The 17,930-nt window shown below is 40.9% G+C and overlaps 1 protein-coding gene across 5 annotated transcripts in view; it reads right to left on the minus strand.

Annotated features, from left to right (window-relative positions):
* pitpnm3 (PITPNM family member 3) overlaps nucleotides 1-17,930 on the minus strand; it is an 82,850-nt gene that overhangs the window by 24,419 nt on the left and 40,501 nt on the right. For all 5 annotated transcript variants that reach the window (XM_069534052.1, XM_069534053.1, XM_020088628.2 and 2 more), the window contains 5 exons: nucleotides 8,214-8,403; nucleotides 5,942-6,064; nucleotides 5,112-5,299; nucleotides 1,139-1,296; nucleotides 552-722 (listed from right to left, as the gene is read on the minus strand). In XM_069534052.1, the coding sequence (XP_069390153.1) occupies nucleotides 552-722; nucleotides 1,139-1,296; nucleotides 5,112-5,299; nucleotides 5,942-6,064; nucleotides 8,214-8,403 (830 nt within the window). The remainder of the gene's footprint in view (nucleotides 1-551; nucleotides 723-1,138; nucleotides 1,297-5,111; nucleotides 5,300-5,941; nucleotides 6,065-8,213; nucleotides 8,404-17,930) is intronic.

Here is a 17,930-nt window from a genome sequence, read left to right on the forward strand (position 1 = left end):
GAGCGAGTCTCCATGTCCCGAACGTTGGCTCAACCATGCTTCAAATAAATCAGTGGCTCATTTAGGACTGAGTCTCTACAACCAAGCTCTCTAGTGGGATTACAGCAGGACTTTCCATACCTGGAAGACTAATATCTCACATACTGTGCCTGATCCTCAGAGAGCTCCGGCAGGCTAAAGGTACTGCATCACAAGAAGACGAAGTATAATTACTTCCAACTTCAGGCTTTGGGGGCAGGATTTAACGCTGCCTCTGCAGGAGATGGGATTGCAGCTCTGTGTTCTGCGTCCGTGTCTGTGCACATGTACACACATGGAAATTCACATTACTTAATCATAGAATCTCTCCCCGCTGCTGTAATCTAGTCTCACAAACAGAATTCCTAAAAGGTTTCTCGCCAGCTTTGAAATGCAAAATCCAGAAGGTTATTAATGTGGCACTACAATTACATTAGAAAATAGATTAACCGATGAAATATTCAGGAGGAGCTTCTCTCACATCTCCTCACACTGGTAAATTGATTTTTCTAGCTTTCAAATTGGGATCTTACCTATGAGCATCGAGCGACCGTCGCCCAGAGGGTAGCGCTGGTAGCGGGGCACGGCAAACGGTGGCAACTTGTGGAAGAGAGGCTGCAACAGCGGCTCCAGTCTGGAGGCTGAAGGGTCCGAGGGATAGAAGAGGTTGAAGATCTGAGAGCAGGCTGGATGGAGCTGACTCACTGAGGGTCAGGGAAGAAATGGACAAGACATTAGAGAGATAGGGTTTCTATGAGGTGTAGCTGTGTCAGAGAAGAGCAATATTAAAGCTTGTTATTAAAGCTATTCCCTTCACACAGACTGAACATCCCATACCGTTCATTACGTTCAAGTTTAATATAATCCAGACGGAGATACAGATTAGAAAGTACAGGTGGAAATATCTTAATTGTTTGTTGTTTTTTTACTCTTCAGGGCTTATTTGCATTTTCTCTCAGTTTGTGTGAGTGGATGTGTAGAGTAAATCAAGTGGATCTAATGCACAAACACAAAAAATGCAGTTATCTGCATGCATGCCCAAGGCATGCACACAATTCTTCTGTCTATCCATGTGAACAATTGAACTCTCATATGAACTTTGCATGTGTCTGATTCTTACCCTGGACAGCAGGTAGCACAGTGCGTCTCATGGCCAGCACGAGGCCCAGCGGACAGCCCAGCAGGAAGCAGTCTGACACTTCGAAGTCGAATCGTCCTGGGTTCAACACCAGACTGGTGCTGCTGTTGCCACGCAGCTCGACGCCTTCTTTCATTAAACTGGGGAGGAGACATGGACACAAAACATGGTATTTTATCAACCAGAGAATATTTTTCTTTTTGTGCTGACCGTCTCTCAGCAGGAGACCAGTTGAAAACAGTTTTTCCTTCACTATTCAGAATGCGATTGTCAGGAGGACCTCAGAGATCCACAATGCCTCATCTCAGGCTTAAAACCACCAATTCATGAAGGCTTTTGACAAAAGGTATTATTTTTATATTCAGCTAATATTTCTACTATGATTTTCTGTACTTTTTATGTTTATTTTATCATTTATTCCCCCAAAACTCTGTGAAGGTGACTTAGGTACCTTGAAATACGCTGCAGAAATTGAAGTTATTATTATGTATTATTATTATTACAATTATAATTGGCCAGTAAAATAACTGGAAGCAGGTAGGATTTTGCAAAGTTTATATATACGAAATTCAAGATGCTGCAACAATATATCATTCTTTTAAAAGCTGTGAATCAAAAGCCCTTTAATATGCCGTCAGGTAAGAAATAGAAAATGTATAATTTGGGGATGTAACTATTCATTTTAACCCCATTCATTGTTAAGTTGTTGACATAAGAATGGTTGAGCAAAGAGAGTGTATGACACAACAGGAGCGGGGTTAAATCTAAAATCCTAACAGTCAAAAATGTGCATGCTAAAATTGAGTAGGCAAATATGTAGGTCTTGATGCAGTCAGTGCTGCCTTCACTTCTCCCTGATTCAACTGTCGGCTGGCGTGCTTTAATACTCTGGGTCATTGTCGGCACCGCGCCTTTATGAGCTGTTCATTCAGCATTCGCCAGCTGCATCATGCTTACAGCTCTTTGAACAGCCGAGCCGGGCTCAGCCTCGTCTGTCTGCCTCCGCTCTCCGGTAAGCCAAGATTTCCCCAATTAAGTCCTGCACTGGGAGAAATGATTAGCTGACAGTCTCTAGTCAGATCAATAGTGCTGTGATTGTCTTGTGTTCTTCTCTCTTTTCAAATGTCTCGCTCTTCCCCTTCTTCTTGCTGTTGATCTGTCTGTTTACCTACTAAGACCTATAACCGTGGTATATATATCTATACAACTCAAAAAGCAAAAGCCTATTGAGGTGTTTCAGTTTGGTTCATCTCAACTGTAGAAGTTAGTTTTATTGTTAACATCTGTGAAATTAGGCAAAATAAACACTCCTGATAGATTTGGGAAGAATTAGATAAAGTAAAAAAGAAAGGTTAAACTTAAAAAAAAGAAATCTGCCCAATGTGGGCTGCAGTGAGTTTACTCTATTGGGTCACATCATCTCATAGGTCATTCCCAGCAAGGGCCAAAGCAGAGCAAGGTGAAAATATCTGAAATGGAGTGAATCAGTCAGGAGGAATAACGTAAGGAAAAGAAGTTTTAATAAACCCAGGGATGCACAGGGGAAAAGAGCAAATCCAGGAGCAGAGGTAACTCTCCGCTCAACCAGATTCAGGCTTAATCATGAGTGTAACACGAAGTGAAAGGCGAGAAGTGCGCTGCCTTGAACACAGGGTGGCATAAACCATGAATTGACAGGATCGTGTCTTCGGCGACTCTCAGGCTGTGATGGTGTAAGCCCAGTGGAGCATGTGGTGTGGAATGGGAACACTGGTTACTTGAATTGAGTCAACATGGCAGCTATACCCCCTCCAGCCGCCCTGACCCAGCTAAATGTACCTGCAGCGCTCGGTCTCCCGCACAAACTGGCTGGCACAGGCACAAACAGGCTATTTATAGCTCAGCAGAGGCCAGGCAGTCAAGCTGCAAATTTTGATAAAGAGCAGGGGTGAGACAGGGTGACACATTCCAGGAAATCCTGGACGAGGGCCGGCCTGCAACATCTGGATCATTATGCAAAGCTGTAACACACTCATCACTGATCGACAAAGGCTGTTTGACAGAAAGGTGTGATGGAATTTCTAATACCGCTCCGTAGGTCTGATGTGCTCTGTTGCCAAGCTGTAGGGGTTTGTCTGGAATAAGGGTGATATGTGTGAAAATGAGTGATTCTTAATTTTACCTCTGCCAAGGAGGTTATGTTTTCATTGTCTATTATGAGCATTACGCAAAATATCACACCACCAACAATATTATTTTCATTAACATTGCAAGTTAGGACTTTTTGATTTTCCAGGGAATCATTCATGAATGTTGATGGAATAAATCAGGCACATTTAGGGGCCTGATATTGTGTGTAATCTCAGTGTGTAATTTGGTGCAGCTTGATTGAATTCAAGGGAGCTGTTGGGCCTCTAATGAGGTGTGTGATCTGCTGAGTGATATTCTAGTAATATATAGTTATATATTTGGGTTTAAGATCAAAACATAAACATGTGATAAACAATCAGAAATCCAGCTTTTATTTCCTGGTGTTCCTGGTAAATCTCGATGTGTTGAACAGCTAAAGAGATACCAGCCCATTTGTGAGAAAATTTAAAGCAACTAATTGCATTCAAGTAACTTTAACTCAGCGCTCGTGCACACTACAGGATAATCCGGATGATTCTGACCTGATTCACCCCTTGGAACTATCGCTGTATTCCAGATTACAAGTACACATCTGTTTGGTGACCTTCCCGCACAGCTGCTTATTCCACCTTCTCAGCCATGACTTCATCCATAGTTTGCTTTTGTTTGTCTGATGTTTGATCACACAAGTTTCTGTGAGAACCAAAGTCTCTGGAAGCATTCACTGTGAAATCGTTTCCTACAAACGGCAAGTGTGTGATCTTATATTCATTTAAAGGTACAGTGTGAAGAATTTTGTGATATCTAGTGTTGAAGTTGCATGTTGCAGCTGAACACCCCTCACCTCACCCTCTCCTTCCAAACATGAAAAAGAACCTGTGGTAGCTTCAGTTGTCATAAAAACTCAAAGGTGTTTAGTTTGTCCAGTCTGGACTAATGTAAAAAAGATGGTGGCCACCGTAGATAGGGTCCCCTCGATGTAAATATTTAAGTATTTAGATATAAAGGGCCTTTTCTAGGGTAAAGAAAACTATAATTCATACAATTTAGATGAAATAAACTAGTGAAAACATCATGAGGATTATTCTACATTAAATATCTGCCAATAGATCCCTTTCACCTAAATCTTACACACTGGACCTTTAAAATATAACAATAAAAATTGGTTAAGTCTGTCTGTAAAGTCTGTGGTCTCCTACGTTTCAAAATTCAATTAAGAGCTGAAAATCCTCTAGTGTGCACCAGGCATTAATGATATTTAAAACTGGCTACATAATCCTTATTTATATTAAATGCATCAAGCCTTTGACAAACTGAAATGAACAAATTGTTGTATTCTTCTACCACAGCCTCTTTCACATCTTGCTTGGTTCAGGTGGTTCCCTCTTCAGGAGGTGAAATGCTCTTTCTCTACATTTTGGCCTTTGCATCACTTTTGTTAAGGTTCACCTCATCAATCCATAAAACATCCAGCTCCAGAACTTACTCATCTCATCTCTGTGCTGCTTCTTACAGCTGATGAGTGGTCTGTGGTGTGGCCTCTATATTTCTGCTCTTCAAGTCTTTTCTTCAAACGTGAATAGTGAAACCTTCATCCCTGCCCTGCGGAGGATGGTGGTGATGTCACTCTCATGCCTTGTAAAATGACATTCCCTGACTCACTTATTTCTCTGACTCTTAAAATAGAAAAGCACCATCAAAATGTTATGATTTTTAATCATTTAGATAGTATTAGTTATATATGAGTTATAGGACAGTGTCTGGCTCTGGACCACAGTGCCTATTATTTTTCTTGGGTATCATCACATAACAATCCCCTGTGTGTAGGTTTGTTCATGTGTTTCACCTGGAAAAAAAGCTGTGCTGGCTGGTGGATGTGGTATCTCCATCGTACGAGTCGCTCTGCTTCCGGCTGAGCGGCGGCCCACTCTGGCCGTGCCCCTCGTTGGGTGCCGAGATGTCGATGTTGCTCTTGCTCAGCCTCTTGCTAGAACTCAGACCCGGGCCTGACTCCCCAAGCAGGCCCGAGTTATCCTACAGAGAAGGGACGAGAGTTAACTGTAAAACCTCATACACCCACATCATTTGCTGCACCGGGAAATTACACATAATGGGAGGGGAGTTGATGCGTTTTCCCAGGTGAACACTTAAACATGGGGGTGGGGGGGGAACTGTGCCTGTGCAAGAAGGAATCTATTCGATGTGAGTGGATTTAAATGGGAGAGGGGAGGAGATGAGAGGGGGACTAATGGGCGGAAAATGGGAAATCATGCAACACTCAGCAAGAGGAAAAGATCCAAAAATGACAAGTTGCATTAGGACAGTACAAATCTAACACAGGTTCTCCTTCCCCCAATTCAACCACTGAAAACAAATGGTGATCCAGACATAAATTAACCTCCATTGTGGCTTTGATTCATAACTTTTAATATGCAAGACTTAAAAACATAATGCTGAGGATATGATTCAAAAAGCCATTCTTAACAGTATCGGTGTAAAACTGACTTTTCTTAATAGAACAGGGGAGTTGTGCGTAAAAAAAACAACAACACAAGAGTTTAATTTTGATAATTTCCCACAGCACCTATCGAGAGCAACATTTTCTTAATAATTTCCAGTAACCCCACAGACCTGGAGTACCACCAGCATGTAATCACCATAACGCTGAGCTCATACCTTCAGGCTCTCTGTGCTGTTGTTCCTGCTGCTGTTGTCGGGGCTCCCAGGCCTCTGGTTGTTGCTGAAGCACAAAGCGTCAAAGCAAAGCACACCTCCCACGCAGTCGCCCATCAGGCAAACCTGCGAGGCAAATGTATGATTTAGACGCCCCTTCACATACGGTGCTCTCAGTCAGTGAAAGCTTTGACATGGGGGAGATTGGAGGGGTGTATGAATGGAAGAGAGAAACCAACATATTTCATAAACAGGATGGTATGACTCTCAGTGTGCCCCAATCCCACTCTATATACAGAGGATACACGATGTACTATTTACTAAATATCATATAATATGATTTTTAAAAATTTGTATGTAAGAGATGAATTGATTTACCAATTTGTACTATCAGGCAATGTTGCAGTATCTATTATTCTCACAACCACTGCTCAGAAAATGTCCCAATTATAAATCCAAATGGGCTTCTAAGACTTTAAAACTCCTTTTCATATATAGTATCCTTTAGCAGCTGTTTCCCTACCATTCCAATTTTATTTTAATGTTTTGCAGCAGTGAGCAGAGTCTTCATTTATGTGCATAAATCAGGAACAGCTCATGCTGTATTTACGATGTCATTTAAATTGCAATTACAAGCAAATGAGTGGAAACTAGAATGTCACTCCGAAGAGCCAAGGCCAAACAGTCCCCTAATGAAACCACATTTAAATTCACTAGATCCGTATTTTGAAGGTTTTTCCATCAAGATCCATTAATTATTCTCTGAAAAATCAACGAAAATGTTGAAAACCTCAAAATGTTAAGGAAAGTGAAAAAACCTCCTGTGAGAAGGATCTGCACCAAAAGTTAATGGGCTCTTAACGAATCTTACCATAAGATTTGTGGTAATTCTGGTAGTTTCTGCATAATCCTGCCAACTAACATACTGACAAAACAAAGGATAACTTCCTTGGCAGAAAACTCCAAAGAAAGTTTGGAACTTTGTGTAAATGCTCTAAAGTTGTGTTCTGTTGCTCTTATTTTACTGTCACCACATGATGAAATCATTAGTTCAAATACTTTTTTTTGTTTTTTGAACTTTGTGGTTTGGGTTTGCACCAAACATCCTCCAAATGTAACCTGCTTATAATGAGTCTGAATTAAGAAACTGGGACACAGATCCTGTTCTTTTAGACTAGTGTCAATCTGTGTGTCCACTATCATCAGGTAGTAATGATGCTGGAAGGAAATAACCTACATCTCATCACAATAAAGATAATTGCAAGTGGACTAATCTATAGAACAAATAATGGAGAGAAAGAAAAGAGGATGACAATTCATACAATTGTAGCAGGAAGGCTCGTAAAATAAAGTCAAATGTTAACAGTATCCATCCATCATCCATCCATTCATCCATCATCCAGTGAGAATTGAAAGAACCAATCACAACATACAGAATCTACTATCAATCAACAAGACATTGCTGTGATTGTAATCACCAGAGGGATGTGTACTTGGCTGTATCTAATTTCTCTATCAGCTAATCAACTGTATTGATCAGTGGCTTTCAGTCTTGTGCCATCGAAGCCTGCAATTTTGAAGCATTTAATTTCAAACTAGAATGTCACTCATATATATATATATATATATATATATATATATATATATATATGTATATATATATATGTATATCACTGATTTTGTTTTTCATCATTCAGAAATTATTCTCTAAGAAATCAAAGCAAATGTTGAAAAACATCTCTCCATGGTAAATGAAAATAAATTCCTGGATTCACCCTCTGATTCAGATCTGCACCAGAATTGAATGGGTTCATTCAAACCCTCCGCAACAATTCATGGAAATCAGTCGAGTAGTTTTTGCATAATCCTGCTAACTAACAAACAAATGCATATGAAAACACAACCTCCTGGTCTGTAAACACTCTTTTTCAATTATTGTTTGGACACTTTTTGACATTTAATTACATTTGGAATGCGTTGTATGTGTGAGGCTGAGCACGGATGTTGTGTTTCACGGCCCTTTAATTGTGAACTATCTTCTAACACATTATTACCTCATTAGAAAAAGCAGCTTGTTACCAAAGAGGCGAGTAGTTGTTATGTGGGAGAGAGTGAAATGTGGTCCTCTGGGCCTGAGCTCCCACAGTTTCCAGATTACACAGCCCACTCAACGCAATCTTTACTTCCTTTGACAATTATCGACTTCCATTATAGTGTGTGCAGCCCATTACTCAATAATGAGAGTGTAGGAGTCTGTCCCCAAGGCGTGACAGACCTGACCCGTGAATCCCTGGCCGTCCTCTGACTGCAGGAAGCTGTGGTACACCTGGTTGGCTCGAGCGATGATGGTCGCTACAGCATCCTGGTAGCGTGGTGAGACGATGGCGAGGAGGGGGAGGGCAGCCAGGGGGAGGTGGTCCACGCTGCTGGACACACAGCTTTCATCGTAGCTGTATGGGTTCAGACTGGAGAGGGGGGTGACGGTGGAAAAGAGGGAGGAAGGAAGGAAGATGGATAAAGTGAAAAGACAGTTTATCATCACTCTGTTGTTTCCTTATAGAAGTTATTATAATACCAGTCATAAATTCCTAATGCAGAGTAAAGTAAAAAATAAATGAAGGTTACAAAAGGTTCATCATGCTCCTTGTGTGATATGCTTCCCCCTGACGATCCTGCATCTAATAATGTCTCATCCATCCAATCTGTTCACCATGATCACTATCTGATGTGAGGCGAGCTTTTCCACAGCGGTACGATAGTGCAAGCACAGATCAAGTGAGACACTTCATGTGACAGCTTGGGGAAAACATTAAAAGATGTCATTGCCTCGCTCTCTCTCCTTGAGCTGCAGTGTCGACCCCGTCACCATTCATCAGATGCTCTGATTACAGGAAGAAGCAGCAATGCTACACCAAGGCTGAGATCCGTCATAACGATGGACACCTCAATACACACAAGGGCACCACCTCTGTGAGAGTGTGAGGACTCACAATTTTCACATGGCACTGACACAAAATATAAATGATCCAATAATTTGGGAAGCACACACCTGGACTACAAGATCAACAATAAGTTTATCTCTGTTCAATTCAGAAACAGATTTTCTTCCTATATCGGGTACTTATAGTCACTACTATCTAACGTCCAAAACCAGCAGTTTGAAATCTGTCTCTCAGAACGTTTGAACAGTTCCATTCAGTCCCTCTGTCAAGCAAAGTCAGTTTTTATTTATAAAGCTTGAACTCACAGATTTGATGCAGAGAGTTTTACAAGCTATATAACTCATTACACCCTCTATCCACAAACCCTGCAATTCAAACAGGGAAAAGACACAAACTGAACTTTTAAATCTCTCAGGGACAGTTTTTGGCTGTGGATCAGGACATGATATTTAGTATTTCTGGCAGCAGGATGTTGGTGTTTTTGGGACTCAGTCATCATAAAACAAGGTGCCCACGTTTGATGTAAAGTAGAAATATGTCAACCAGTGCAGCAGTGTCGCTCTGTGATGTATTTTTATTACCAAATTATGGAGAGAAACACAGCTCTGTAGCACAGAGGAATTTATCAGACTTTGGATACACAGGCAGAAGTTGCTAGTTGGGTAAATTATTGGATTTCTTCCTTTTCAGAGATTTTTGTGATGCCTTGTCTACGCTACTGTTTTTTTTACAGATATCTTTTATAAAATATCTCCATCCAGACACAAACTGGGACACCAACACAAAAAATGATTCCAATAAGAAAGCCGGACCAATCTGTGGAGATAGATTGTAAATCAAAGTAATATTGGGCGATGGTGGTGAATGTGTGTGTAATGTGGTGCAGTGATTTAGCTCCAAATGTGAAATTATAGTCCTGGGTGTGCTAACCAAGCTCAGACAAACTGGTGTATAGCTCCTATTGTGGTTGTTGTCGTTCCTGGTGTATACTCATTACATAAAGCTGTCATGTTGTTACAGATGAATACACAGTTTTTGAAAATCTGCACTTTGGAAGATGTTTGCGTTTCTATTTTACTGAGTTCAAATGTTGTTTGCATGAGGATGAGAGGCACAAATGCAGAGGAAAAGGTTTGTTTTGTAAAATATGCGCATTAGTTTGGACAGGGCATAAAATTTGAACATCAGCAGCCTGGTGAAAACAAAAAATAAAATAACAGATGTTACTTAAAGGGCACTCAGATATAATTAGATAATGACCAACATCTGAAAAAAGAGAGTCCTGTCTTCATCACTGAGTACCTGGCTCTGCACACTGCACACTCTCCACTGCCAGCAAATATAACAGAAAACTGTAATTGTTCAAACGTGTATGCTTTTATCTTTTAATTGAGGTTAATTCTTTTCTCATGCTCTCATACTTTGTTTTTCTAATCTAATCCAAAAGATGCGAGATGTTCTTGTTGTACATCTAATTGGGCTGCCAGGATTTATTTTGTAAGTCACTGAGGGCCCCTTTTTTGCCTCTGGAGGGTTGTGTGAGCTTTGTTTATTTGGAGCCAAACTTTGTGTTGTCATGGTAACACCATCCCTGAATAGGAGAAAATCGAGTTGAAGTACCATTGATGCAAGAAACAAAAAATGCACAAATTATATGACTTTGAATTATTCCATGTATATTAGGCTGAATAAGCCATTCACTTGATTGCCTAATCTGACTTTTATCATTAAAATCCCATTTTCATTTCATTTTTTTTCCCCAAACCAAACTTCACCAACCCTTTTAACATCAGCATGACTCTGCACGCTACGGCCAATTTCTGCACCAGTTTCAAAATACTGTGCTGCAGCGCTTTGGGAAACATGTCGGGACGAAAAGAGACGAGATGTGATGTTGGGCTCGCAGCCACTCATGGGTTGGAAAATGTTTGAAAAATGAAAAGTCATGCTATTCTGCTTGACAGAAGTACGTGGAAGTCAAACAGGCAAACATATCATCCACAAAATGGTTGGTTAACCTTAAGACATGCTCTGGGTCCTGTAAAAGCCACATAAAGATGCACGGAGCTCTCAGAGCTGCGAGCGTGGCTGCAGACTCTTTTTAGACTCATTTGTATTGCTGCAGTGTGTTTTACCTGTCCTATAATCTCTATAAAGCATATTCCCTGTTGGGGTAGTTTCTCCTGCAGCTTCACTCTTGGCAGTCTCCCGCTGGACTAGTCACTATTAATGCAGCGATGCGAGGCGTCACACCCCAGGATGTGGCTCTGATGTGTTGCTGTCAGTAGAAAAGTGTGTAGACATCACCTAAAGACTCTTGAGATGCAACATGAACTCTGCAGTGTGTGACTCCAGGTCCTGAGGGCAGCTTTTTGAGACAGACTGTACTCTACGTGCTGCTCCCATGCAGATTTGAAAGGAAACAAGGAACAAAGGGAAACCTTTTGAATTTGAACAGTACTGCAACCACTTATTTGCATGACAACAATGACTCTCAATCCGTGAGAAATATTCAGCTCAGGCAATTTAAGGAGCGATGGTGGCACATTACTCTCAGGAGGACTCGCCCTGCAACAAAATACTGTCATCCCACCATTTATCGGTTTGCCAATGAATTTTGGGACTAAAATGAGAAATCCCCATATACCAATTAAAAACCAATGAGGGCTTGAACCAAGCTTTGTGGTTGTTTGGCCTTGATCTCATTAGAGTCATGTTAAAAACCTTTCCTACAGACACTCCCCAAAAAAACAAACTTATTCAAAGAGTATCTCCACGGAAATAAAGCTCCAATTAATATTCAGAACGCAGCTCTTCGTCTGAACAGGATTCACAAGTCACATAGCAGAGGTTCAACACCTGCTGCACGGCAAATGTCAGGTGAGACTCATTATTTGCATTGCATAATTGCTTGATTATACAAGCACTTGTTAGTATTATTACCACAAAGCAGCCACTGTTTTACATTCAGAAGAGTGCACAGCAATGTGTGAGTGTGCATGTGCATGAGCCAAACTCAAGGTACAACATGCTGGAGGATTGCAGGTTATTCTATTTTCAGATCCAATTATCCTGATTAATTTGAGGGGATCATTAATGTCTGTGTCTACACAAACATGCGCTTCGGAAAAGCCTAATTATCTGAACTGTAATTTCCTATAAAATGCTGGTGATCAATAAAGTAGTGGCTGCGACATCTGACAAACAATTATATGCTGTAGCGTATTTGCTTTGGGGGAGAGATGTTGTTCTGCCGTCTTGGATGTCGGCCCTGTCCCAATTCACAGCTTAGCCCTACCCCTTGGACCCAGCTTTGTTTTGTGCATGTCCATGTAGGGGTAGTATTGTCCCATTTCTCTATGTGATGTAGGGGTAGGGGTAAAATGCTCATAAATTTAAAGGTCCAGTGTGTAAGATTTAGGTGAAAGGGAACTATTGGCAGGAACTGAATGCAGAATAATCCTCATGATGTTTTCAATAGTTAATTTCATGTAAATTGTATGAATTGTAGTTTTCTTTACCCCAGAAAAGACCCTTTATATTTAAATACTTTATATTTACATCGAGGGGACCCTCTCTACGGAGGCTGCCATGTTTTTTACATTAGTCCAGACTGGACTAACTGAACACCTTTTGAGTTTTTATGACAATTAAAGGCTACCACAGGTTCTTTTTCATGTTTGAAGGAGAGGGTGAGGTGTTCAGCTGCAACATGCAACTTCAACACTAGTTATCACAAAATTGTACACACTGTACCTTTAAGTATGAAATCTTGCAAAATAACATTATTAATCTTATTTTACTTCAGTAGCAAATTAAAATCTAATTGAATCGCTATGACAAGCGTTTTAGGAAAATCGCTGTTAATATAATAACTTTAGTTGACAGTGTTTGTCACTGTAATAACTTTGGTTGGCTGCTGATGACATAGCGATTTTCTGGAGGAATCGGTGCAGGGCATTACAGTATGTGGCTGCAGATTCAGTTTCTTGGTTAAGAGTGCATATTGATCCAGTGTCGACTAACAGGCCACAGTGACGACATCCAACCTGACACACATCAGCCAGCAGGGACACAACAGATAATTCAAATAAGTTACTTGGGAGGCCTCAAGAGAGCCACATCCACGGGGGGGAAGAATAGTAGACTCCTTTGTTATTTCATGATCTGAGTCATTCATCCATGAGTGGCAGCATTTACCTCGTTTACATCTCTCCACTCTCAGTAGTAAAATAATTATTAACCGAGAACATGCTGCGCCCACGTTTTTGAAGAGTAAGTGTAATTTTCTGCTTTGTTATGGGCGTCAGTTGACCTGAGATCGGCTGGAACTAAAGTTATCCTTCCTCTTTGAACAAAGGCAGCTTTTCAGTTGATGTCGATGCCTGTGATTATCATGTAGATTTTTCAATTAACACTGCCAAGGCAGCGTTAACACAATACTATTCTACACTGACAGAAAAAATAGTCCCCCTTATTGTGGTAATGTGATGATGAAGTGAAGCATGAACAGCGAGCTGATAAAACCTGGAATTAGCCTCAGCACATGCAGCATGACCTTGAGATAGACCCGATTATGCCGCTCCGCCAACCCCCCCTGCCTCTTGCCATATAATGTCAAACTGAAAACTCTAATGTCTGTCAGATTCCAGCTTAATTGCTCCCCCCATTTCCTAATGGTGGGCTTGGCGCTGCACAATTAAGACGAACAGCAATGGCCCTCCGCAGAGTCTTCTTAATTAGGGAGAGCGCCCAGAAATAGTAGCTGCATGTCCCCAGCCGCCGATGGCCAGAATAATGAGTCGCCATCTCAGTGAGCTCAGGTCCTTCTCTTCCTCTTCACCTGATGGAAAACTGATCCTGTATAATGACAAACTGAATCTATTCGATCAATTATATTTTTCTCTACTCCTGCTCAGAGGAAGTTTTTGAAGAGTTGAAATGTTCATTTCTCGTCTCCTGGTGACGCTAAGTGGAAATCAGTTTCAGAATCTTCACTTCACTGTTAACTGAACATGTTATGCTGCAATAATACAAATTCGGTGATGTTTTCCAAATGTGTTGTGTGGGATGCATTTGTGCGAGTGTGTCGATGGTTTACGTGTGTTTGTGTGTTGTCTTGACAACTCGCTCCGAGCCAACGTCGCCAGGTACGTTCATTAGCAGGCAGAGCTAATAATAAGCCCTGAGAGCCCTTCAAAGAACAAAAGGCCATGAACACAATGATCAACAAGGTCAACAAACAAGCTGGAAAACATGCTCATCCTCTCTGGGGACGTTGTGCACGACACAAGTCCAAAGTGCGAAGAGGCTTTGCCACCTCCACTCTGTGCTGCGATTTTCAGCCAAGCCTTTTCCCAGAACAGGAGTAAATTACCCATACGGCAGCGATTCCTGCCAGCGTGGTTGTCTATTCCTCTGTTCACAAATGAATGAGGCTCCACACACCCACGAGTAACACTGTCTTTAAAGCAAACACTGGAAACTGATATAAGTGCTGTGTTTGTTGCTGTGTGGGTGTGTGTGAATGCTACTGACTGGACATATTGTCAGGGACCTGGAGCCATCTGTGCACAAGCATGCTTTATCTAAATTCTCTGGAGAGCTGAAACACATATTTAATTCTACTGTTGTCAGAAGGTTTTTTTTCTTCAGCTGCACCCCTTTCAATTACACTATAAGTGAAAAAACTGATCTGGCTCGTTTGTGTTGCTTTCATCAATCACAGTCGCCTTGGGTGGCACTAAACCCAGGATGTAGCGACGGTGCCCTTGAAAAATATTGTGGGGGAAACTTGTTTTGGTGGAACATTTTCACTTGGGGAGAAGATCACTGTCATTAAAATCCCACCAACAATAAAGGATGTAAGTCAACTGCAAGATTGAACATTCCTTTGAACAAACCTTTCTCAAAACCTTGTAAAACCTTGAAGCTAGGAGGTTGTTGTTCTTACTTTGAACGAAAGGGATTTTGAAAATGGTAACTGGCCAAAAGTGGAATTGGAGGAGGATGCCATGTAGGAGTTAGGAAATGAAGTGAAAAAATCGTCAGTAGAGGAATAATTAATAAATAGACATGAAAAAATAAAAGAGAGACAAACACTTGCACTTACATCAATGAACGTATCTTTATAATCCTTCACCAACAACAAATACATGAACATTAGCTCTTGGTAAATGTTTACTCTTTATAAAAGCAGCAGTTTTACCAGTTTTTCTTAAGGTAATGTGTTACTCATTAAGTTTCAAACATGCAATGTATTTTCCACCCTTATGTTTGTATAAATATCACAAACTTAGATGCTTCACACCATGAAAACATGGGCTGTATGTGGGCTGTAATTTGAGGAGAACAATTAATTCACACATTTTGAAATTAGAACATTTCCGAACATATAATCATAAAATAAACACAGATAGTTTAGCTGGTTTATGAATTTTATGGTTTGTGCATTAAATTTGTAGTTATATTTAATATTTCATTAATTCATTTATTTTCTACTAATGTTCTTTGTGACATAACATTTGAATATGAATGTGCCTCATTTCAAGCAAAACTTCATGCATGGTGCCTTCAGGTAAATTGTGCATGAATTCATATGTGCATGTGTCCACTTGCGTTTGAGAGTTTTGCTAGACTCCCAAAGGAAGTTGTTGTTTTGAATACTTTATCTGTGGATGTGGTGAAAGCTGAGCAGACGCCAAGCTGCCGAGCATCGACACAACTCAAATCTCTTTCCACTCATTGCGCTTCCTGTCACTGCCTCACTGCCGCAAACGCCAGTCACGGGAGCGGACAGAGGCCTCGACGACTGCCGAACGCATTCTCTCAGCCACGGTGATTAGTGACAATTCAAACAGAAACATCCTCAGCATATAATTGGAGAGTGGCGACAACTAAGTGACGCTGTCAGAGATAAAACTGGTGACCAGTGGGACGTGTGACATTAAATGTGAAATGAAATCATTAGTTTCGATTGAGCAGCTCACTGAGCAGACAGCAGAAAAGAAAAAAAACGAGCAAATGCGTGGACACAGACTTGTGTTTTTACCTCCTGCATGTGTCTGAAAAACATCCTCCAGCCAAGGACGTTATTACTCTGCAACTACACCTGCAACGAGCGAGACCTGTGAGTTTTAATGCTGAAAATACCATATAATCTTCCATGTGGGGAAGACTTGTCGACTGACTGCTAATCATCACTGAGCTACTACCACCATATCAGCAATTAACTTCCATTCCCTCTGAAACCAATACCACAAATGAAACCGGAACACAGTCACTGTGGCTAATTAGACAAACAGATCATTGCACGCGTTCCTTGCAGAAGTGCCACCTCCATACCTCAGAGGAGGAGGCTTCACAATAACATGCAACACTACTTAAAATGTGAGGAGTTTAATAGTCCACACGACCACGAGGCTGAAAATGTCATCTGCATACTAATTAACATAGCACTGTCTGTTTTGGGGTCTTTGGTCAATATATTTTCTCAATTAACCTTCATCACCTTGGCCAACCAGGCATTTAGGCCTCCATGCTAAATCCCTCAGACGTGCATTCATACTGGGCAGATTGTTGAAATGCCTCCTTTAACATATTAGTGCAGCGCAGACTGTTCATTGCTCTTAGTCATCTAGGGGAATGTGATGATGTCAATTGAGTTAAATATCTCTCGATCATTCATCAGCTGACTTGTAATTCAAATCCATGCAGGTTTAGAGCACAGCTAATACAATCCGACTCTTCTCATTCTTTCTCTGCTCATATGTTTATTTAATCACTGCAGCTTCCTCCCACATGTGCTAAGCTCTCAGTATTGTGGATTTAACTTGGATTCCGATGTCTGTTTGGTAGCAGAGGGGGGATTTGGTATCCGAGCAGACTCTACGATTCTTCGAGAACTCCCTCAAAGATCAGAGAGGGACAATTTACTTGACGTGTGTCTCGTTCAACTCGCAAAGTTAAAAGGTGTAAATGCATCAATCTCCTGACGCTCGCGATGTCTCAACTCTTCCCAGGAGTTACTTCTTTAGCAAGCAGCCTGTGGAAATAAGCACTGAGACGTCTGAGACATCCATCTTTCTCATTGTTTCATTAAAGCATCAAGAAGAGGGCAGCCGCAGTGATTTCAATGGATGTTGTCATACAGAAGCAGCACCATGAGCATAATAATGTCTTGCTCATGGGCCGTGCACGTTGCTGTGTGGATCAATAGGTTATTAATGAAGATAATTGGCACCTAATCTGTAATTAAAGTCAAAAAGGAGGAAGAAGAGGTTGGAGGAATGAATACAAGTTGAATGGTAATTTTTTCTCATTTTAGGAATTTGTCAGGAGTTACAGTTGCTCTGTTGGTGTAGAACTGAGAAAAGTTAGCAGTTATTGCAGCATGGCAGCATTTGTTTACTAAATTTTATGCTATCAACACAATAAAACACATGGTACCAATTAAACATCTGGAAATGCCTGGTAGTTTATGCCAGCTGCAGTTGCTGTCGTCTCAAGAAACAGCTGTCAACAACAGCTTAGTTCAAATGTTCATATAAAATACATTCCTATTTTGATGAAGAGTTTATCAGTGAAAACCTCATCATCATCAAGTTTGTCCAGATTGTTGAGCATTGTTACAAATCACTTTTGCTTTTGAAAATGTAAGTGTATATTATCGCACGTCTCTTCTTCATATCATCATCTTCTCCTCTGTAACTTCCAATTATCTCAGGTAATGATGAGCTAACTAAGTTTATTACTGCATCTGATCCTCCAGCCTGATGGAGGGAGTCCGAAGTATATTCAAATTATTTCATTTAACTTGTGACGGGCTAGGTTCTCACAAACCCTAGCTACAAGAACTTTCAGAAAAGGGAGAAGTAACTTTCAGGAAAAGTCATGGAATCAACCCGAAGTGTATCCTATCACTTCAGAGTGATCGGACCTCAAATGCATCCTCACTGCATTCACACCTGTTCTTACAAGTATGGGTACTTGTCATCACACTTTGTATGGATGTCAGTGCCTCGACTGAACATCATGTTCCCACAAAAAAA

The sequence above is a fragment of the Paralichthys olivaceus genome, chromosome 11 (assembly GCF_024713975.1).
Source record: "Paralichthys olivaceus isolate ysfri-2021 chromosome 11, ASM2471397v2, whole genome shotgun sequence".
NCBI lineage: Eukaryota > Metazoa > Chordata > Actinopteri > Pleuronectiformes > Paralichthyidae > Paralichthys > Paralichthys olivaceus.